We start from the raw sequence: 17,953 nt of genomic DNA on the forward strand, positions 1-17,953 counted from the left end.
ATAAATATTTTGATACTAAGAAGCATTTTGGCCAGAGAACCTTTTGCTTAATTTTGTTTACCAAGTTTTCACTTCTCTTAGGAATATTTTCATGAATACACCACATTACTCATTATATTACATTACAAACCCAATTGTAATGAGGTTGTAATGTGATCTGTGTAGGTCTAGGCCTGATGATGCTCCGATAGGAGCGAAACACGTGTAGCATTTAAAAAATTATATGGATTTGATGAGACCGTGACCTTGTGTTCTTACCTTTGTTTTGCTTTAAAGGTAAGGAAATCATGTTCATAATTTATTTATTCCAGGCAGTTGGTCCCAGTTGTATTTTAAGAGCAAAGAAGACTGCCTGGAATAAATTATGATTTTATTCCAGGCATTTTTGGGGTCGAATTCCTTGAGGGCTATAATAGTCAGAAATCGGGTTAAATGGGTACAAAACTACAAAGCACTTATTGCCTGGACAAAATTATGGTAGTATTCTAGGCAATTGGGGTTGAACAGTGCTTTAATGGGTGGAAATTATAGAAAAATGACTGCTGCCTGGAATAATTTCTTGCACTTTCCCAGACCTCGGCAAAAATGTCAGAAACCTTTATGCTCTCTAAATAAGATCCAACTATAGTACCGGATCTTACGCACTTAAATATGTAACTTATTGATGTGTCACTGAGCCGTGCCTTTTCCAGGACTCGAATTTCTCCACCTACCAACGGATGTGGGCCTTTATGGAATCCCAAAGGCCATCGGTGTTCACGTCGAGTAACCAAGAAGGCGTCGAGCAAGTGGTGAAGGGTAAAGGCAGCTACGCCTTCTTAATGGAGTCTACCACCATAGAGTACATAATCGAACGCAACTGTGAACTGACCCAAGTTGGCGGTATGTTAGACTCGAAAGGATATGGAATTGCTATGCCTCCAAGTAAGCATCTCGATATTCGCTTAGATTATTATTTGATTTATTTAATATGAAATACTAAAAAAAAATTATCCAACAAGCATAGTATTTCCGGTGATAGTATACTTTGGGACAGCAAGATTGGAGGGCGCTGGCCCTTGTCTGGCCCTACCAGATATGTCAAAGTGGGAGCCGTGACAGGGGCAATAATATCCTCCATAGTCTCCTTGGTGTGATATTGGCACACAACCTGAAAATTATTATTTACACTCCATTTATATAAAAACTTTACATCTTTATATTAACGTACCTAAATGTGTACACACTCCTAACACAACGAGAAAGTTGGGATCTTTAACGCGATCTTCATCGCGCTCTGGATCTCTGAGGATATTCAAAGGAACACTGCGAACCTTAAAGGCGTCATCAAACAATTCATTTTAACATAAATATTATGTACATACCGCTTTAACGGCTGCTTCTGGTCGATGCCAGACAAACAAGGGCTTTCCTCTCCATTTAAAGGTGACGTTTTTATCTTCCGGAATATCGGCCAGATTTATTTCGATCTGTGCCAGGGCCAAGACGTCCGCCGAGGCGGCCATATAGTTTACGTATCTGGAATATTAGAAAACACTTTGATTACAATTATTAATTGAATTAATCATCTTTTTCCTGGCACTGGATTTTTTTAACGATTATAATGTCCTGTTAAAGTCCTACGAAAATATCGGGTTTCGACGTCCGTTTTTGAGGCCAAAAATGGGCATCAAAAATGCCATATCTCGGCTATCGTAAAAGCTACAATCTTGCGGATGGCCTCGTTGGATTCAGAATGACGAAACTAAGACAAAGCTGTTGGAATTTTCTCGATAGCTCCCATAGAAACCGAGATATCGACCTTCAAAGTTTGAGTTTTTTCATTTTTCGGGTATACCCCCCCGTATCGAATTTTTTCACCAAAAATTCATTTTTTTCGAAATCAAACTAAGTATACCAGCGTCTTATTTGGGTCACCTAGATTACGAAAACACCGGGTTATAACAGGATCCGAGCAGAACTAAGGGAATGAGAGCACTTTGAAAATCTTGAAAAAGTCGTTTTCGACGTCCGTTTTTGAGGCCAAAAATGGGCATCAAAAGCGCCATATCTCAGCTATTAGAAGAAGAGCTACGACCTTGCGGATGGTCTCGTTGGATTTAGAATGACGAAACTAAGACAAAACCGTTGGAATTTTCACGATAGCTCCCATAGGAGCCGAGATATCGACCTTCAAAGTTTGGGTTTTTTCATTTTTCGGGTATACCCCCCCGTATCGTTTTTTTTCACCAAAAATTGATTTTTTTCGAAATCAAACTAAGTATACCAGCGTCTTATTTGGGTCACCTAGATTACGAAAACACCGGGTTATAACAGGATCCGAGCAGAACTAAGGGAATGAGAGCACTTTGAAAATCCTGAAAAAGTCGTTTTCGACGTCCGTTTTTGAGGCCAAAAATGGGCATCAAAAATGCCATATCTCAGCTATTAGAAGAGCTACGACCTTGCGGATGGTCTCGTTGGATTTAGAATGACGAAACTAAGACAAAACCGTTGGAATTTTCCCGATCGCTCTCATAGGAGCCGAGATATCGACCTTCAAAGTTTGAGTTTTTTCATTTTTCGGGTATACCCCCCCGTATCGTTTTTTTTTCACCAAAAATTCATTTTTTTCGAAATCTAACTAAGTATACCAGCGTCTTATTTGGGTCACCTAGATTACGAAAACACCGGGTTATAACAGGATCCGAGCAGAACTAAGGGAATGAGAGCACTTTGAAAATCCTGTAAAAGTCGTTTTCGACGTCCGTTTTTGAGGCCAAAAATGGGCATCAAAAATGCCATATCTCAGCTATTAGAAGAGCTACGACCTTGCGGATGGTCTCGTTGGATTTAGAATGACGAAACTAAGACAAAACCGTTGGAATTTTCCCGATCGCTCTCATAGGAGCCGAGATATCGACCTTCAAAGTTTGAGTTTTTTCATTTTTCGGGTATACCCCCCCGTATCGAATTTTTTCACCAAAAATTCATTTTTTTCGAAATCAAACTAAGTATACCAGCGTCTTATTTGGGTCACCTAGATTACGAAAACACCGGGTTATAACAGGATCCGAGCAGAACTAAGGGAATGAGAGCACTTTGAAAATCTTGAAAAAGTCGTTTTCGACGTCCGTTTTTGAGGCCAAAAATGGGCATCAAAAGCGCCATATCTCAGCTATTAGAAGAAGAGCTACGACCTTGCGGATGGTCTCGTTGGATTTAGAATGACGAAACTAAGACAAAACCGTTGGAATTTTCACGATAGCTCCCATAGGAGCCGAGATATCGACCTTCAAAGTTTGGGTTTTTTCATTTTTCGGGTATACCCCCCCGTATCGTTTTTTTTCACCAAAAATTGATTTTTTTCGAAATCAAACTAAGTATACCAGCGTCTTATTTGGGTCACCTAGATTACGAAAACACCGGGTTATAACAGGATCCGAGCAGAACTAAGGGAATGAGAGCACTTTGAAAATCCTGAAAAAGTCGTTTTCGACGTCCGTTTTTGAGGCCAAAAATGGGCATCAAAAATGCCATATCTCAGCTATTAGAAGAGCTATGACCTTGCGGATGGTCTCGTTGGATTTAGAATGACGAAACTAAGACAAAACCGTTGGAATTTTCCCGATCGCTCTCATAGGAGCCGAGATATCGACCTTCAAAGTTTGAGTTTTTTCATTTTTCGGGTATACCCCCCCGTATCGAATTTTTTCACCAAAAATTCATTTTTTTCGAAATCAAACTAAGTATACCAGCGTCTTATTTGGGTCACCTAGATTACGAAAACACCGGGTTATAACAGGATCCGAGCAGAACTAAGGGAATGAGAGCACTTTGAAAATCTTGAAAAAGTCGTTTTCGACGTCCGTTTTTGAGGCCAAAAATGGGCATCAAAAGCGCCATATCTCAGCTATTAGAAGAAGAGCTACGACCTTGCGGATGGTCTCGTTGGATTTAGAATGACGAAACTAAGACAAAACCGTTGGAATTTTCACGATAGCTCCCATAGGAGCCGAGATATCGACCTTCAAAGTTTGGGTTTTTTCATTTTTCGGGTATACCCCCCCGTATCGTTTTTTTTCACCAAAAATTGATTTTTTTCGAAATCAAACTAAGTATACCAGCGTCTTATTTGGGTCACCTAGATTACGAAAACACCGGGTTATAACAGGATCCGAGCAGAACTAAGGGAATGAGAGCACTTTGAAAATCCTGAAAAAGTCGTTTTCGACGTCCGTTTTTGAGGCCAAAAATGGGCATCAAAAATGCCATATCTCAGCTATTAGAAGAGGTACGACCTTGCGGATGGTCTCGTTGGATTTAGAATGACGAAACTAAGACAAAACCGTTGGAATTTTCCCGATCGCTCTCATAGGAGCCGAGATATCGACCTTCAAAGTTTGAGTTTTTTCATTTTTCGGGTATACCCCCCCGTATCGTTTTTTTTTCACCAAAAATTCATTTTTTTCGAAATCTAACTAAGTATACCAGCGTCTTATTTGGGTCACCTAGATTACGAAAACACCGGGTTATAACAGGATCCGAGCAGAACTAAGGGAATGAGAGCACTTTGAAAATCCTGTAAAAGTCGTTTTCGACGTCCGTTTTTGAGGCCAAAAATGGGCATCAAAAATGCCATATCTCAGCTATTAGAAGAGCTACGACCTTGCGGATGGTCTCGTTGGATTTAGAATGACGAAACTAAGACAAAACCGTTGGAATTTTCCCGATCGCTCTCATAGGAGCCGAGATATCGACCTTCAAAGTTTGAGTTTTTTCATTTTTCGGGTATACCCCCCCGTATCGAATTTTTTCACCAAAAATTCATTTTTTTCGAAATCAAACTAAGTATACCAGCGTCTTATTTGGGTCACCTAGATTACGAAAACACCGGGTTATAACAGGATCCGAGCAGAACTAAGGGAATGAGAGCACTTTGAAAATCTTGAAAAAGTCGTTTTCGACGTCCGTTTTTGAGGCCAAAAATGGGCATCAAAAGCGCCATATCTCAGCTATTAGAAGAAGAGCTACGACCTTGCGGATGGTCTCGTTGGATTTAGAATGACGAAACTAAGACAAAACCGTTGGAATTTTCACGATAGCTCCCATAGGAGCCGAGATATCGACCTTCAAAGTTTGGGTTTTTTCATTTTTCGGGTATACCCCCCCGTATCGTTTTTTTTCACCAAAAATTGATTTTTTTCGAAATCAAACTAAGTATACCAGCGTCTTATTTGGGTCACCTAGATTACGAAAACACCGGGTTATAACAGGATCCGAGCAGAACTAAGGGAATGAGAGCACTTTGAAAATCCTGAAAAAGTCGTTTTCGACGTCCGTTTTTGAGGCCAAAAATGGGCATCAAAAATGCCATATCTCAGCTATTAGAAGAGCTACGACCTTGCGGATGGTCTCGTTGGATTTAGAATGACGAAACTAAGACAAAACCGTTGGAATTTTCACGATAGCTCCCATAGGAGCCGAGATATCGGCCTTCAAAGTTTGAGTTTTTTCATTTTTCGGGTATACCCCCCCGTATCGTTTTTTTTCACCAAAAATTCATTTTTTTCGAAATCAAACTAAGTATACCAGCGTCTTATTTGGGTCACCTAGACTACGAAAACACCGGGTTATAACAGGATCCGAGCAGAACTAAGGGAATGAGAGCACTTTGAAAATCCTGAAAAAGTCGTTTTCGACGTCCGTTTTTGAGGCCAAAAATGGGCATCAAAAATGCCATATCTCAGCTATTAGAAGAGCTACGACCTTGCGGATGGTCTCGTTGGATTTAGAATGACGAAACTAAGACAAAACCGTTGGAATTTTCCCGATCGCTCTCATAGGAGCCGAGATATCGACCTTCAAAGTTTGAGTTTTTTCATTTTTCGGGTATACCCCCCCGTATCGAATTTTTTCACCAAAAATTCATTTTTTTCGAAATCAAACTAAGTATACCAGCGTCTTATTTGGGTCACCTAGATTACGAAAACACCGGGTTATAACAGGATCCGAGCAGAACTAAGGGAATGAGAGCACTTTGAAAATCTTGAAAAAGTCGTTTTCGACGTCCGTTTTTGAGGCCAAAAATGGGCATCAAAAGCGCCATATCTCAGCTATTAGAAGAGCTACGACCTTGCGGATGGTCTCGTTGGATTTAGAATGACGAAACTAAGACAAAACCGTTGGAATTTTCACGATAGCTGCCATAGGGGCCGAGATATCGACCTTCAAAGTTTGGGTTTTTTCATTTTTCGGGTATACCCCCCCGTATCGTTTTTTTTCACCAAAAATTCATTTTTTTCGAAATCAAACTAAGTATACCAGCGTCTTATTTGGGTCACCTAGATTACGAAAACACCGGGTTATAACAGGATCCGAGCAGAACTAAGGGAATGAGAGCACTTTGAAAATCTTGAAAAAGTCGTTTTCGACGTCCGTTTTTGAGGCCAAAAATGGGCATCAAAAGCGCCATATCTCAGCTATTAGAAGAAGAGCTACGACCTTGCGGATGGTCTCGTTGGATTTAGAATGACGAAACTAAGACAAAACCGTTGGAATTTTCACGATAGCTCCCATAGGAGCCGAGATATCGACCTTCAAAGTTTGGGTTTTTTCATTTTTCGGGTATACCCCCCCGTATCGTTTTTTTTCACCAAAAATTGATTTTTTTCGAAATCAAACTAAGTATACCAGCGTCTTATTTGGGTCACCTAGATTACGAAAACACCGGGTTATAACAGGATCCGAGCAGAACTAAGAGAATGAGAGCACTTTGAAAATCCTGAAAAAGTCGTTTTCGACGTCCGTTTTTGAGGCCAAAAATGGGCATCAAAAATGCCATATCTCAGCTATTAGAAGAGCTACGACCTTGCGGATGGTCTCGTTGGATTTAGAATGACGAAACTAAGACAAAACCGTTGGAATTTTCACGATAGCTCCCATAGGAGCCGAGATATCGGCCTTCAAAGTTTGAGTTTTTTCATTTTTCGGGTATACCCCCCCGTATCGTTTTTTTTCACCAAAAATTCATTTTTTTCGAAATCAAACTAAGTATACCAGCGTCTTATTTGGGTCACCTAGACTACGAAAACACCGGGTTATAACAGGATCCGAGCAGAACTAAGGGAATGAGAGCACTTTGAAAATCTTGAAAAAGTCGTTTTCGACGTCCGTTTTTGAGGCCAAAAATGGGCATCAAAAGCGCCATATCTCAGCTATTAGAAGAGCTACGACCTTGCGGATGGTCTCGTTGGATTTAGAATGACGAAACTAAGACAAAACCGTTGGAATTTTCCCGATCGCTCTCATAGGAGCCGAGATATCGACCTTCAAAGTTTGAGTTTTTTCATTTTTCGGGTATACCCCCCCGTATCGAATTTTTTCACCAAAAATTCATTTTTTTCGAAATCAAACTAAGTATACCAGCGTCTTATTTGGGTCACCTAGATTACGAAAACACCGGGTTATAACAGGATCCGAGCAGAACTAAGGGAATGAGAGCACTTTGAAAATCCTGAAAAAGTCGTTTTCGACGTCCGTTTTTGAGGCCAAAAATGGGCATCAAAAGCGCCATATCTCAGCTATTAGAAGAGCTACGACCTTGCGGATGGTCTCGTTGGATTTAGAATGACGAAACTAAGACAAAACCGTTGGAATTTTCACGATAGCTCCCATATGAGCCGAGATATCGACCTTCAAAGTTTGGGTTTTTTCATTTTTCGGGTATACCCCCCCGTATCGTTTTTTTTCACCAAAAATTGATTTTTTTCGAAATCAAACTAGGTATACCAGCGTCTTATTTGGGTCACCTAGATTACGAAAACACCGGGTTATAACAGGATCCGAGCAGAACTAAGGGAATGAGAGCACTTTGAAAATCCTGAAAAAGTCGTTTTCGACGTCCGTTTTTGAGGCCAAAAATGGGCATCAAAAATGCCATATCTCAGCTATTAGAAGAGCTACGACCTTGCGGATGGTCTCGTTGGATTTAGAATGACGAAACTAAGACAAAACCGTTGAAATTTTCCCGATCGCTCTCATAGGAGCCGAGATATCGACCTTCAAAGTTTGAGTTTTTTCATTTTTCGGGTATACCCCCCGTATCGAATTTTTTCACCAAAAATTCATTTTTTTCAAAATCAAACTAAGTATACCAGCGTCTTATTTGGGTCACCTAGATTACGAAAATACCGGGTTATAACAGAATCCGAGCAGAACTAAGGGAATGAGAGCACTTTGAAAATCCTGAAAAAGTCGTTTTCGACGTCCGTTTTTGAGGCCAAAAATGGGCATCAAAAATGCCATATCTCAGCTATTAGAAGAGCTACGACCTTGCGGGTGGTCTCGTTGGATTCAGAATGACGAAACTAAGACAAAACCGTTGGAATTTTCCCGATAACTCCTATAGAAGCCGAGATATAGACCTTCAAAATTTGGGTTTTTTCATTTTTCGGGTATACCCCCCCGTATCGAATTTTTTCACCAAAAATTGATTTTTTTCGAAATCAAACTAAGTATACCAGCGTCTTATTTGGGTCACCTAGATTACGAAAACACCGGGTTATAACAGGATCCGAGCAGAACTAAGGGAATGAGAGCACTTTGAAAATCCTGAAATCTCGTTGGATTCAGAACGACGAAACTAAGACAAAACTGTTGGAAATTTTTCCGATAGCTCTCATAGAACCCGAGATATCGACCTTCAAAGTTTGGGATTTTTCATTTTCCCCCCCATGTATCGAATTTTTTGGTAACAAAATCGTTGAAGGTTTCCGGATAGTGAGTGAGCTCCAAACTTCTCCAGGCATAGATTTTTTTCATCAAAAAAGGATAATTATTGTAGCAACAAACAAGTTTATTAATTTTTCCATGAATTCCCCTTATTCTTGCTTTGATATCTCGCGAAAAGAAATTTAAACAGGTAGATAGATACTCACCTAAATACCTCAGCTTTAGCCGCATACATTCCACTAGTGAGCAATATCCCGGACGCCATATAAGCGGCCAATTTTCTAGGAACCTCATTTTGGGATGTCGGGACGTTTGGTTGAGCGGCTTCGTTTCTCATGTCTTTCGTAAAATCCGGCACAATTATATCCGTATGGGATTGACGGGTGAGCACGTATTTTAAACACCTCAGACTATTACTTTTATTGATCTTATTAAGAGGTCTATTCATGTAGGACATACTTCAAGTTATAAAACACTTAAAAGTATTTATTTCTGACAGTTTAATTGATTTCTGATTTGACATGTTTTGTTTCAACTGGCACTGACACATGCCAACTTGTTCAATGTATATTGGACATAGCAGCAATGTTTAAAGGAATGATTGTTTTCTGAATTGAAATAACATTGTTAAAAGCCTTAGACAAGTCGCAGAAAATGATTTCCAAAGAGATGATTTTTATTTGTGCTAACGTATATATATTTAAACGGAGAATTTGTCTTTTAATGTGGAAACCAAATTGATGAATGAAAGAACTGTAGTATATTAAATTTATGAATAAACTAATTTTCTATTCTGAGGGTCTCTACTTAATTATGAATAAAAATGCAGATCCAAGGTTTCCTTTTCAGATTCTCCCTATAGAACGGCAATAAGTGGGGCTATCTTAAAACTGCAAGAAGAAGGGAAATTGCACATACTCAAAACGAGATGGTGGAAGGAGAAACGAGGTGGAGGAGCATGCAGGGTAAGACAAAAAATAAAGAAAATATGAATAATCATGTCTGGTATCCAAATAGAGTTCATAATTAATTAATTTCATATCAATTTTATAGGATGAAACCACCAAAACCAGCAGTACCGCCAACGAACTAGGTCTAGCCAACGTCGGAGGTGTTTTCGTGGTGCTTATGGGCGGCATGGGCGTGGCGTGCGTCATAGCAGTCTGCGAATTCGTCTGGAAATCCCGGAAAGTCGCGGTGGAGGAACGGGTCAGCAGCATCCTCCACGACACGTAGCTCTGAACTAGATTTTGTACTGTAACATAGCGACTGATCAGGCTCTAACTATTAGGATTTATCAGGCATTATCATAATCTAGTGTAAGAATTATTTCTCTTGACAATAGATGGGTATTAACAGTTGTTGATTGTCCACTAAAATTAAAAAAAGAGTCGTGTAGAGAGGCCATGATGTCCTAAAGTGGGATAAGTACTGGAACATAATCATTCATTCATTATTTATGAGTCCTGTATGTGTTTGAGGCATCGTAATATAAGAAACATTGGTTAAATTAGATATGCAGTTATCATTAAGCATAAATTTCCTTATTTTTTAATTCAAGTAATAAAGATTCTTGCCCAAATAATCAGGAATTTCTCGACGTATATTTAGTAACTTTCTTGTTATTTATTTTTTGTCATAGCAATAATTTTCTAGTCATATTCCAATGGTATATGTATATGTTTTTTTCTCAATAAACCTTTGAAAAACACACGATAGTAATCTGTGTATTTTATTCTTTTTCCACACTCATAGAACTCTTATTACATGTTTTATTGGCATGTTCTAAGGAATATTCGTTACTCAGACTGCACCATGTAATATTCCAAATATTCAATTTCCAGTTCTATGAAATATTCCTCTAGCATAATCAATTTAAAAAAAAAAAATTTACATGTATAATATGAGTTAAAAATGTTGGGGTGGGATACTTAGGGATGTATCACCCCTTAACAAAAATAACCCCATTTTATTATCAAATCTTGGTATATCACAACGACATTGATCTTAATTAATTTAGGAGATGTGGTGTAAGAAAGAAGGATGAAATTTTCAAATTTAATGATTTTACTCAATACCTCAAATTTGCTGGCTTACAAAAACGCCTCTACTTTTAAAAGTTTTTGAGGTACAAAATTCGTTAATACCTCAAAATGTTTACCCTAAAAATTTACAATTTTGAGTGAAGTTATTTTTTAAGAATCTCAAATATTTTCGAAATTATCTCAAAAAATGTGAATTTTTACATTAAAAGGCAATAATCATTAGTTAGCTTAATTTTTCAATTATTAAATCATGGGCTATTACAGTGTTTTTTATATTAGATACATAAACGGATATTTCTTTTGATCGGACTAAAAGATTTTCTAAGATATTTTTAATGGTTTGGGAGATATGGTAAGAAATGTGCATGAAATTGTAAAATTTTAATGTTTTCCTTCAAAAGCCTATATTTGCTGGTTTACAAGAATGCCTCTATTTTTAAGAGTTTTTGAGATACAAAAATCCTTAATACCTTAAAATGTTCACCTTGCAAGGCCACATCTTTAAGTAGAACCTTTATTTAAGAGGCTCAAATATTTTCGAAAATATCTCAAAAAATGTGAAATTTAGCAAAAAAAAATAGACATTACCCAAATCACTAGAGCTAAGTGAATTATTTTGTTATAAAATTATAATATGATAAGACAACGTTGCTCATGACCTATTAAGACTTACTAGACGTATCCAGTGTAAGAATGATTTATATTGACAATAGTACTTACTGAAACATAATCATTAAAAAACAAAATTATTTATCATCTTCAAAGAATTTGACGAATTAACCATTATATACGAGACCCAAAAATGTGAAACTTTCTAGATCAATTGTAAACGTACTAAGCTATCATATCCCGTGTGCATTTTAAATTCTTAACCTGGATAATTATTACAACTCAGGTACCTTACCTGCCTTGGTTCATTTCTGTCGAGACAATAATATGTAAATGTGACGTTTCCAAATAGCTAGATAACCAAAAGTGAACCAACTCCGTGGCCTGCTAGACCCCCGGATTTGACCCCACTGGATTTCTCGAAACCAAACAAAAAACACCGCACATCTATAAACATGAGCATTTATTATGGTGATATCTACAAAATTTGCTTACTCCTAGTTATTCTGTTCGTTAAAACCTAGTTGCTGCATACACGAAATTTAACAATTATTATATGCTATTTGTTATAGATATAATAACATACGTATATACATGCTCGATTTAGCAGGAACTTAATTACTATTATACGGTTTCATTCGAACCTTTCACACGCGTTTGGATTTATGGTGTAACAGTTTTAGAGCCCCAATGTTCAGGACAAAGGTTTCGTAGATATCGGAGGAAATTTTCAAAAAATAAACAGCAAATAATAGTCACAAGTGGAATAATTTAGTATTTTGTTTTATGTATTTTAGTACACATATTGGGTGCCAATAAGTTACATTTTTGAGTGAAGCTCGTATTTAAAAGCTTCAAATTTAGCGAAAAAAGACAGAGAAGTCCAAATTTGCTGGTTTACAAAAATGCCTCTATTTTCAAGAGTTTTTCAGGTACAAAAAGCCTTAATACCTTAAAATGTCCACCCTAAAAAGCCACATCTTTGAGTGAAGCCCTTATTGAAGAATCTCAAATAATTTTAAAAATATCTGAAGAAATGTGAAATTTGGCAAAAAAACAGACCTTACTAAAGTCCCTTTAGCTAAGTGAATTTTTTTGACATGGAATTTTTGGATATGACAACGTTTCGTACGTCAAATACATCATCAGACATTTCTTCTAAATAGATTGAAAGATTTTTTATAAAATGTTTGGTGGTATGAGAGATATAATAAGAAATGTGCGTGATATTGTAAAATTTTAATAATTTTCCTCAAAAAGTCTAAATTTGCTGCATTACAAAAATGCCTCTATTTTCAAGAGTTTTTGAGGCAAAAAAATGCTTAATACCTTAAAATGTTCACCCTAAGAGGCCACATCTTCAAGTGAAGCTCTTATTGAAGAATCTCAAATAATTTTAAAAATATCTGAAGAAATGTGAAATTTGGCAACAAAACAGACCTTACTAAAGTCACTTTAGCTAAGTGATTTTTTTTGTCATGGAATTTTTAGATATGACAACGTTTCGTACGTCAAATACATCATCAGACATTTCCTTTAAATGAACTGAAAAAAGATTTTTTACAAAATGTTTGGTGGTATGGGAGATATAATAAGAAATGTGCATGACATTGTACAATTTTAATGTTTTTCTTTAAAAGTCTACATTTGCTGCATTACAAAAATGCCTCTATTTTCAAGAGTTTTTGAGCTAAAAAAATGCTTAATACCTTAAAATGTTCACCCTAAAAGCCCACATTTTTGAGTGAAGCCCTTATTGAAAAATCTCAAATAATTTTAAAAATATCTGAAAAAATGTGAAATTTGGCAAAAAAAACAGACCTTACTAAAGTCACTTTAGCTAAGTGATTTTTTTTGTCATGGAATTTTTGGATATGACAACGTTTCGTACGTCAAATACATCATCAGACATTTCCTTTAAATGAACTGAAAAAAGATTTTTTACAAAATGTTTGGTGGTATGAGAGATATAATAAGAAATGTGCGTGACATTGTAGAATTTTAATGTTTTTCTTCAAAAGTCTACATTTGCTGGTTTACAAAAATGCCTCTATTTTCAAGAGTTTTTGAGGTAAAAAAATGCTTAATACCTTAAAATGTTCATCCTAAGAGGCCACATCTTCAAGTGAAGCTTTTATTTAAGAATCTCAAATAATTTCGAAAATAACTCAAAAAATGTGAAATTTTGCAAAAAAAACTGACCTTACTAAAGTCACTTTAGCTAAGTGAATTTTTTTGTCATAAAATTTTTGGATATGACAACGTTTCGTATGTCAAATACATCATCAGACATTTCCTTTAAATGAACTGAAAAAAGATTTTTTACAAAATGTTTGGTGGTATGGGAGATATAATAAGAAATGTGCATAAAATTGTAAAATTTTAATGTTTTTCTTCAAAAGTCTAAATTTGCTGCATTACAAAAATGCCTCTATTTTCAAGAGTTTTTGAGGTAAAAAAATGCTTAATACCTTAAAATGTTCGCCCTAAGAGACCACATCTTCAAGTGAAGCCCTTATTTAAGAATCTCAAATATTTACGAAAATATTTCAAAAAATGTAAAAAATTGCAAAAAAAACAGACATTACTAAAGTCACTGTGAAATTTTTTCGTCATGGAATTTTTAGATATGACAACGTTTCGTACGTCAAATACATCATCAGACATTTCTTTTAAAAGCAGTGAAAGACTTTTTACAAAATGTTTGGTGGTATGGGAGATATAATAAGAAATGTGCATTGTAAAATTTTAATGTTTTTCTTCAAAAAGTCTAAATTTGCTGCATTACAAAAATGCCTCTATTTTCAAGAGTTTTTGAGGTACAAAAAGCCTTAATACCTTAAAATGTTCACCCTGAAAGGCCACATCTTCAAGTGAAGCCCTTATTTAAGAATCTCAAATATTTACGAAAATATTTTAAAAAATGTAACAATTTGCAAAAAAAAAGGAGATTACCAAAATCACTTTTGCAGTGAAAAAACCTTTCTCCCGATCACATTTTTATTGTCTAGGCTGACAAAATTGCCTCTAATTCAAAAAGTTTTCAAAGTACCTGAGTGGCTTTTATATGAATGTACTGTACCCCTTTTTTAAGAATATTTCAAGAACATATCAATAAAACTGAAACACCCTAAAAAGAAACTTTCTTTCAAAAATAGTTAGTCTTTGAGCTTAAATGCATAAATTAAATTAACTGCAGTACCAACATTTTTATATACACCGTAAAAACTGATAAGGATCTTTTAACACTTGAGTCAATTGCTTGAAGTCATTATAGTCACTTAAAACACACACTCTCTCTATTTGGAACTCTTGCCCGAGGCTTGGAACGAACTGAAAGTGTCCTCGTAACTCGGTCTGTTAATCGAGTCCAACGGAAACTGATACTCTGGAATATGCCAGAGGTCCCGCAGGTTCTTCAGCTGTTCCGGTTTCATCGTGATCATGAACTCGTTGAGCTGTCGACTGCTGAATGTGTTGCCCAGGACCGAGTGGTCGTCTTCGGTGTCTATTCTGCGTTTGAACGCGTCAAAACTAAGTGGTTGTTGCTCAGTTTCTGTTAAAAAAAGAGGTTAAGTTGGGAGTTCAACACAGTACAACAAAGCACTTACCTTTCGACTGGGGTGGTACCAATCCGACACTATTGGGATCTGGACTAGTCGGCTCCACACTTTTCGGATAATCCGGGGTCGTAGCTTGAAAGTTTGACTGGAAATTGACTGGTGCAGGTGGCGGCAGTAGTCCTGATTCGTCCGTTTCTGGATAAACCGGAGTCGTGACTAAAAGCCCAAAAATTTCATGCCCATGCATCATTAGGAGGTCATAGAGTACATACCTTGGAACGCACTGGGGCTCTGCTTGTTAAAATCTAAACTAGACTTGCTGCCTGGCAAGTCGAGGGGCTGTGAGAACTTCGATAAATCAATATCGACTTGTTTCGGGTAAACCGGTGTGGTGGCTGCAAATAAAAACAGCAATTTTCACGTTTGCAAGGTTAGTAAAGTGAGGTTAGACCTTTGAAACTAGACTGAAAGTTCACCGTCTTGTTTTCGTTCGTAGGCAAGTCTTCTTCGAAGTTGAACTTCGTTTGTAGCGCACGATCGACGAATTTCGGATAAACCGGGGTGGTTGCTAAATAAGGAAAGGATAATAGTGAGGCAATGGACACTCTATAGAATCGTACCTTTGAAATTGGATTCGAAATTCACTTGCGATTGTCCTTCTTGTCCAGGTGGGTCTTGGTCAAAGTTGAATTTGGTTTGAAACTTTTTGTCCACGAATGTCGGATACACCGGAGTGGTTGCTGCAACGAGGAACTGATTAACATACGAATAAATATGCGGGATAAGTTTGAGAGAGAAGGATTTATTTGAACTGAAACCACCTAGATTTATTGGTCGGTGATTTTTGGGTCTCACCATCTGCAGAAATGTTCATTAATGCTCGTCTTGTGTGTTTAATGGGATTATATGGTAAATGATTAAGGATTTTTACTGTTTACAGTGTGAGGCCAAAAAATTATAATTTCCAGGATCCTTAGTAACTTTTTTCTGTCTTCCAGGAACTCCCTAAGAAAAACTCGCAAAATAAGAGGGATTAAGAGCCACAAATTCTGGACTAAAAAAGGCCTTAAAATGACACCCTAGATGTATTAACTTACTGATGAATAAAAACAAGAAAATTTCCAGGACTAGTAGATTTTTCTCCTGACTTTTGTTGCCTCATAACAATCCTTCCTGTAAACCGATCTGCTTCAAAAACTATACAGCTCTTAGCATCCCTTAAGGCGGTCAGTCTTGAAAATTTCAAGTAGTTTGAAGGTTTTAAATTTGAGTTATTACATTCCAAAGAACCCACTGTTTTGAGAAATGTGCAAATTCTTAAGTTGCAAAGATTCCAAATGCCTGGAAGAAGTTTATGAGTACTTAGAATAGTCTTACCGATAATCCAAGTGTCTCACATTCCTGGAATACCTTGGAAGACTCTTACAGGGAGTCTAAGTACCTGAAATTCTTAGCGTAAACCTTCAGATTTCTGATAATCAAAGACAAAAAATTATAGAAACTTCCTGGACTCGTAGAATTCTTTTTCTGACTTTGGTTGGCTTATTTTAACCCTCTCTGTATTCCAATCTTCTCCAAAAACTATACAGCCCTCAAGCCTCTATTGAGTATTAAGTCCTAAAAATTTCAAGTTGTTTAAAGATTTAGAATTTGAGTTATAGCGTTCCAAAGAATTTGACATTATGCCCGCTGTTTTAAGCAATGTACAGATTTCCATGTTTCGCGGATCTCAAATGCCTGGAAGAAGTATATTGGGTATCAAAAATGCCATATCTCGGCTATCGTAAAAGCTACGATCTTGCGGAAGGTCTCGTTGGATTTGGAATGACGAAACTAAGACAAAACCGTTGGAATTTTCCCGATAGCTCCCATATAAGCCGAGATATCGACCTTCAAAGTTTGGGTTTTTTCATTTTTCGGGTATACCCCCCCGTATCGAATTTTTTCACCAAAAATTGATTTTTTGCGAAATCAAACTAAGTATACCAGCGTCTTATTTGGGTCACCTAGATTACGAAAACACCGGGTTATAACAGGATCCGAGCAGAACTAAGGGAATGAGAGCACTTTGAAAATCCTGAAAAAGTCGTTTTCGACGTCCGTTTTTGAGGCCAAAAATGGGCATCAAAAATGCCATATCTCGGCTATCGTAAAAGCTACGATCTTGCGGATGGTCTCATTGGATTCAGAATGACGAAACTAAGACAAAACCGTTGGAATTTTCCCGATAGCTCCTATAGAAGCCGAGATATCGACCTTCAAAGTTTGGGTTTTTTCATTTTTCGGGTATACCCCCCCGTATCGAATTTTTTCACCAAAAATTGATTTTTTTCGAAATCGAACTAAGTATACCAGCGTCTTAATTGGGTCGCCTAGATTACGAAAACACCGGGTTATAACAGGATCCGAGCAGAACTAAGGGAATGAGAGCACTTTGAAAATCCTGAAAAAGTCGTTTTCGACGTCCGTTTTTGAGGCCAAAAATGGGCATCAAAAATGCCATATCTCGGCTATCGTAAAAGCTACGACTTTGCGGATGGTCTCGTTGGATTCAGAACGATGAAACTAAGACAAAACCGTTGGAATTTTCCCGATAACTCCCATAGAAGCCGAGATATCGACCTTCAAAGTTTGGGTTTTTTCATTTTTCGGGTATACCCCCCCGTATCGAATTTTTTCACCAAAAATTGATTTTTTTCGAAATCAAACTAAGTATACCAGCGTCTTATTTGGGTCACCTAGATTACGAAAACACCGGGTTATAACAGGATCCGAGCAGAACTAAGGGAATGAGAGCACTTTGAAAATCCTGAAAAAGTCGTTTTCGACGTCCGTTTTTGAGGCCAAAAATGGGCATCAAAAATGCCATATCTCGGCTATCGTAAAAGCTACGATCTTGCGGAAGGTCTCGTTGGATTTGGAATGAAGAAACTAAGACAAAACCGTTGGAATTTTCCCGATAGCTCCCATATAAGCCGAGATATCGACCTTCAAAGTTTGGGTTTTTTCATTTTTCGGGTATAC

The 17,953-nt window shown here is 37.2% G+C and overlaps 3 protein-coding genes and 1 long non-coding RNA gene across 10 annotated transcripts in view; 1 reads left to right on the forward strand and 3 right to left on the reverse strand.

The window, feature by feature from the left end:
* Positions 1-10,428, forward strand: part of LOC126745348 (glutamate receptor ionotropic, kainate 2) — a 49,348-nt gene extending 38,920 nt beyond the window's left edge. For all 3 annotated transcript variants that reach the window (XM_050453141.1, XM_050453143.1, XM_050453142.1), the window contains 3 exons: positions 693-924; positions 9,562-9,677; positions 9,766-10,428. In XM_050453141.1, coding sequence (XP_050309098.1) covers positions 693-924; positions 9,562-9,677; positions 9,766-9,948 — 531 coding nt within the window. In that variant the 3' untranslated portion in view covers positions 9,949-10,428. The remainder of the gene's footprint in view (positions 1-692; positions 925-9,561; positions 9,678-9,765) is intronic.
* Positions 940-9,238, reverse strand: LOC126745352 (cytochrome b-c1 complex subunit Rieske, mitochondrial-like). Its single transcript, XM_050453156.1, has 4 exons — positions 8,919-9,238; positions 1,365-1,518; positions 1,211-1,313; positions 940-1,150 (listed from the first exon to the last, which is right to left on the reverse strand). Exons 1-4 carry the CDS (start codon positions 9,167-9,169, stop codon positions 990-992), a joined length of 669 nt encoding a protein of 222 aa, XP_050309113.1. The 5' UTR covers positions 9,170-9,238; the 3' UTR covers positions 940-989.
* LOC126745354 (uncharacterized) lies at positions 1,981-5,437 on the reverse strand. The gene is made up of 3 exons (XR_007663521.1): positions 5,226-5,437; positions 4,124-4,490; positions 1,981-2,653 (listed from the first exon to the last, which is right to left on the reverse strand). It is a non-coding gene; the product is annotated as an uncharacterized LOC126745354 (long non-coding RNA).
* A 1,384-nt stretch (positions 10,429-11,812) lies between the features above and the next one.
* LOC126745350 (uncharacterized) overlaps positions 11,813-17,953 on the reverse strand; it is a 41,002-nt gene continuing 34,861 nt past the window's right edge. For 4 of the 5 annotated variants that reach the window (XM_050453149.1, XM_050453150.1, XM_050453146.1 and 1 more), the window contains 6 exons: positions 15,550-15,669; positions 15,381-15,497; positions 15,202-15,324; positions 14,978-15,145; positions 13,188-14,922; positions 11,813-12,806 (listed from right to left, as the gene is read on the reverse strand). In XM_050453149.1, the coding sequence (XP_050309106.1) occupies positions 14,666-14,922; positions 14,978-15,145; positions 15,202-15,324; positions 15,381-15,497; positions 15,550-15,669 (785 nt within the window). In that variant the 3' untranslated portion in view covers positions 11,813-12,806; positions 13,188-14,665. The remainder of the gene's footprint in view (positions 12,807-13,187; positions 14,923-14,977; positions 15,146-15,201; positions 15,325-15,380; positions 15,498-15,549; positions 15,670-17,953) is intronic. The other variant, XM_050453147.1, reaches the window with a different exon arrangement.

Source organism: Anthonomus grandis, chromosome 15 (assembly GCF_022605725.1).
Source record: "Anthonomus grandis grandis chromosome 15, icAntGran1.3, whole genome shotgun sequence".
NCBI classification, from domain to species: Eukaryota; Metazoa; Arthropoda; class Insecta; order Coleoptera; family Curculionidae; genus Anthonomus; species Anthonomus grandis.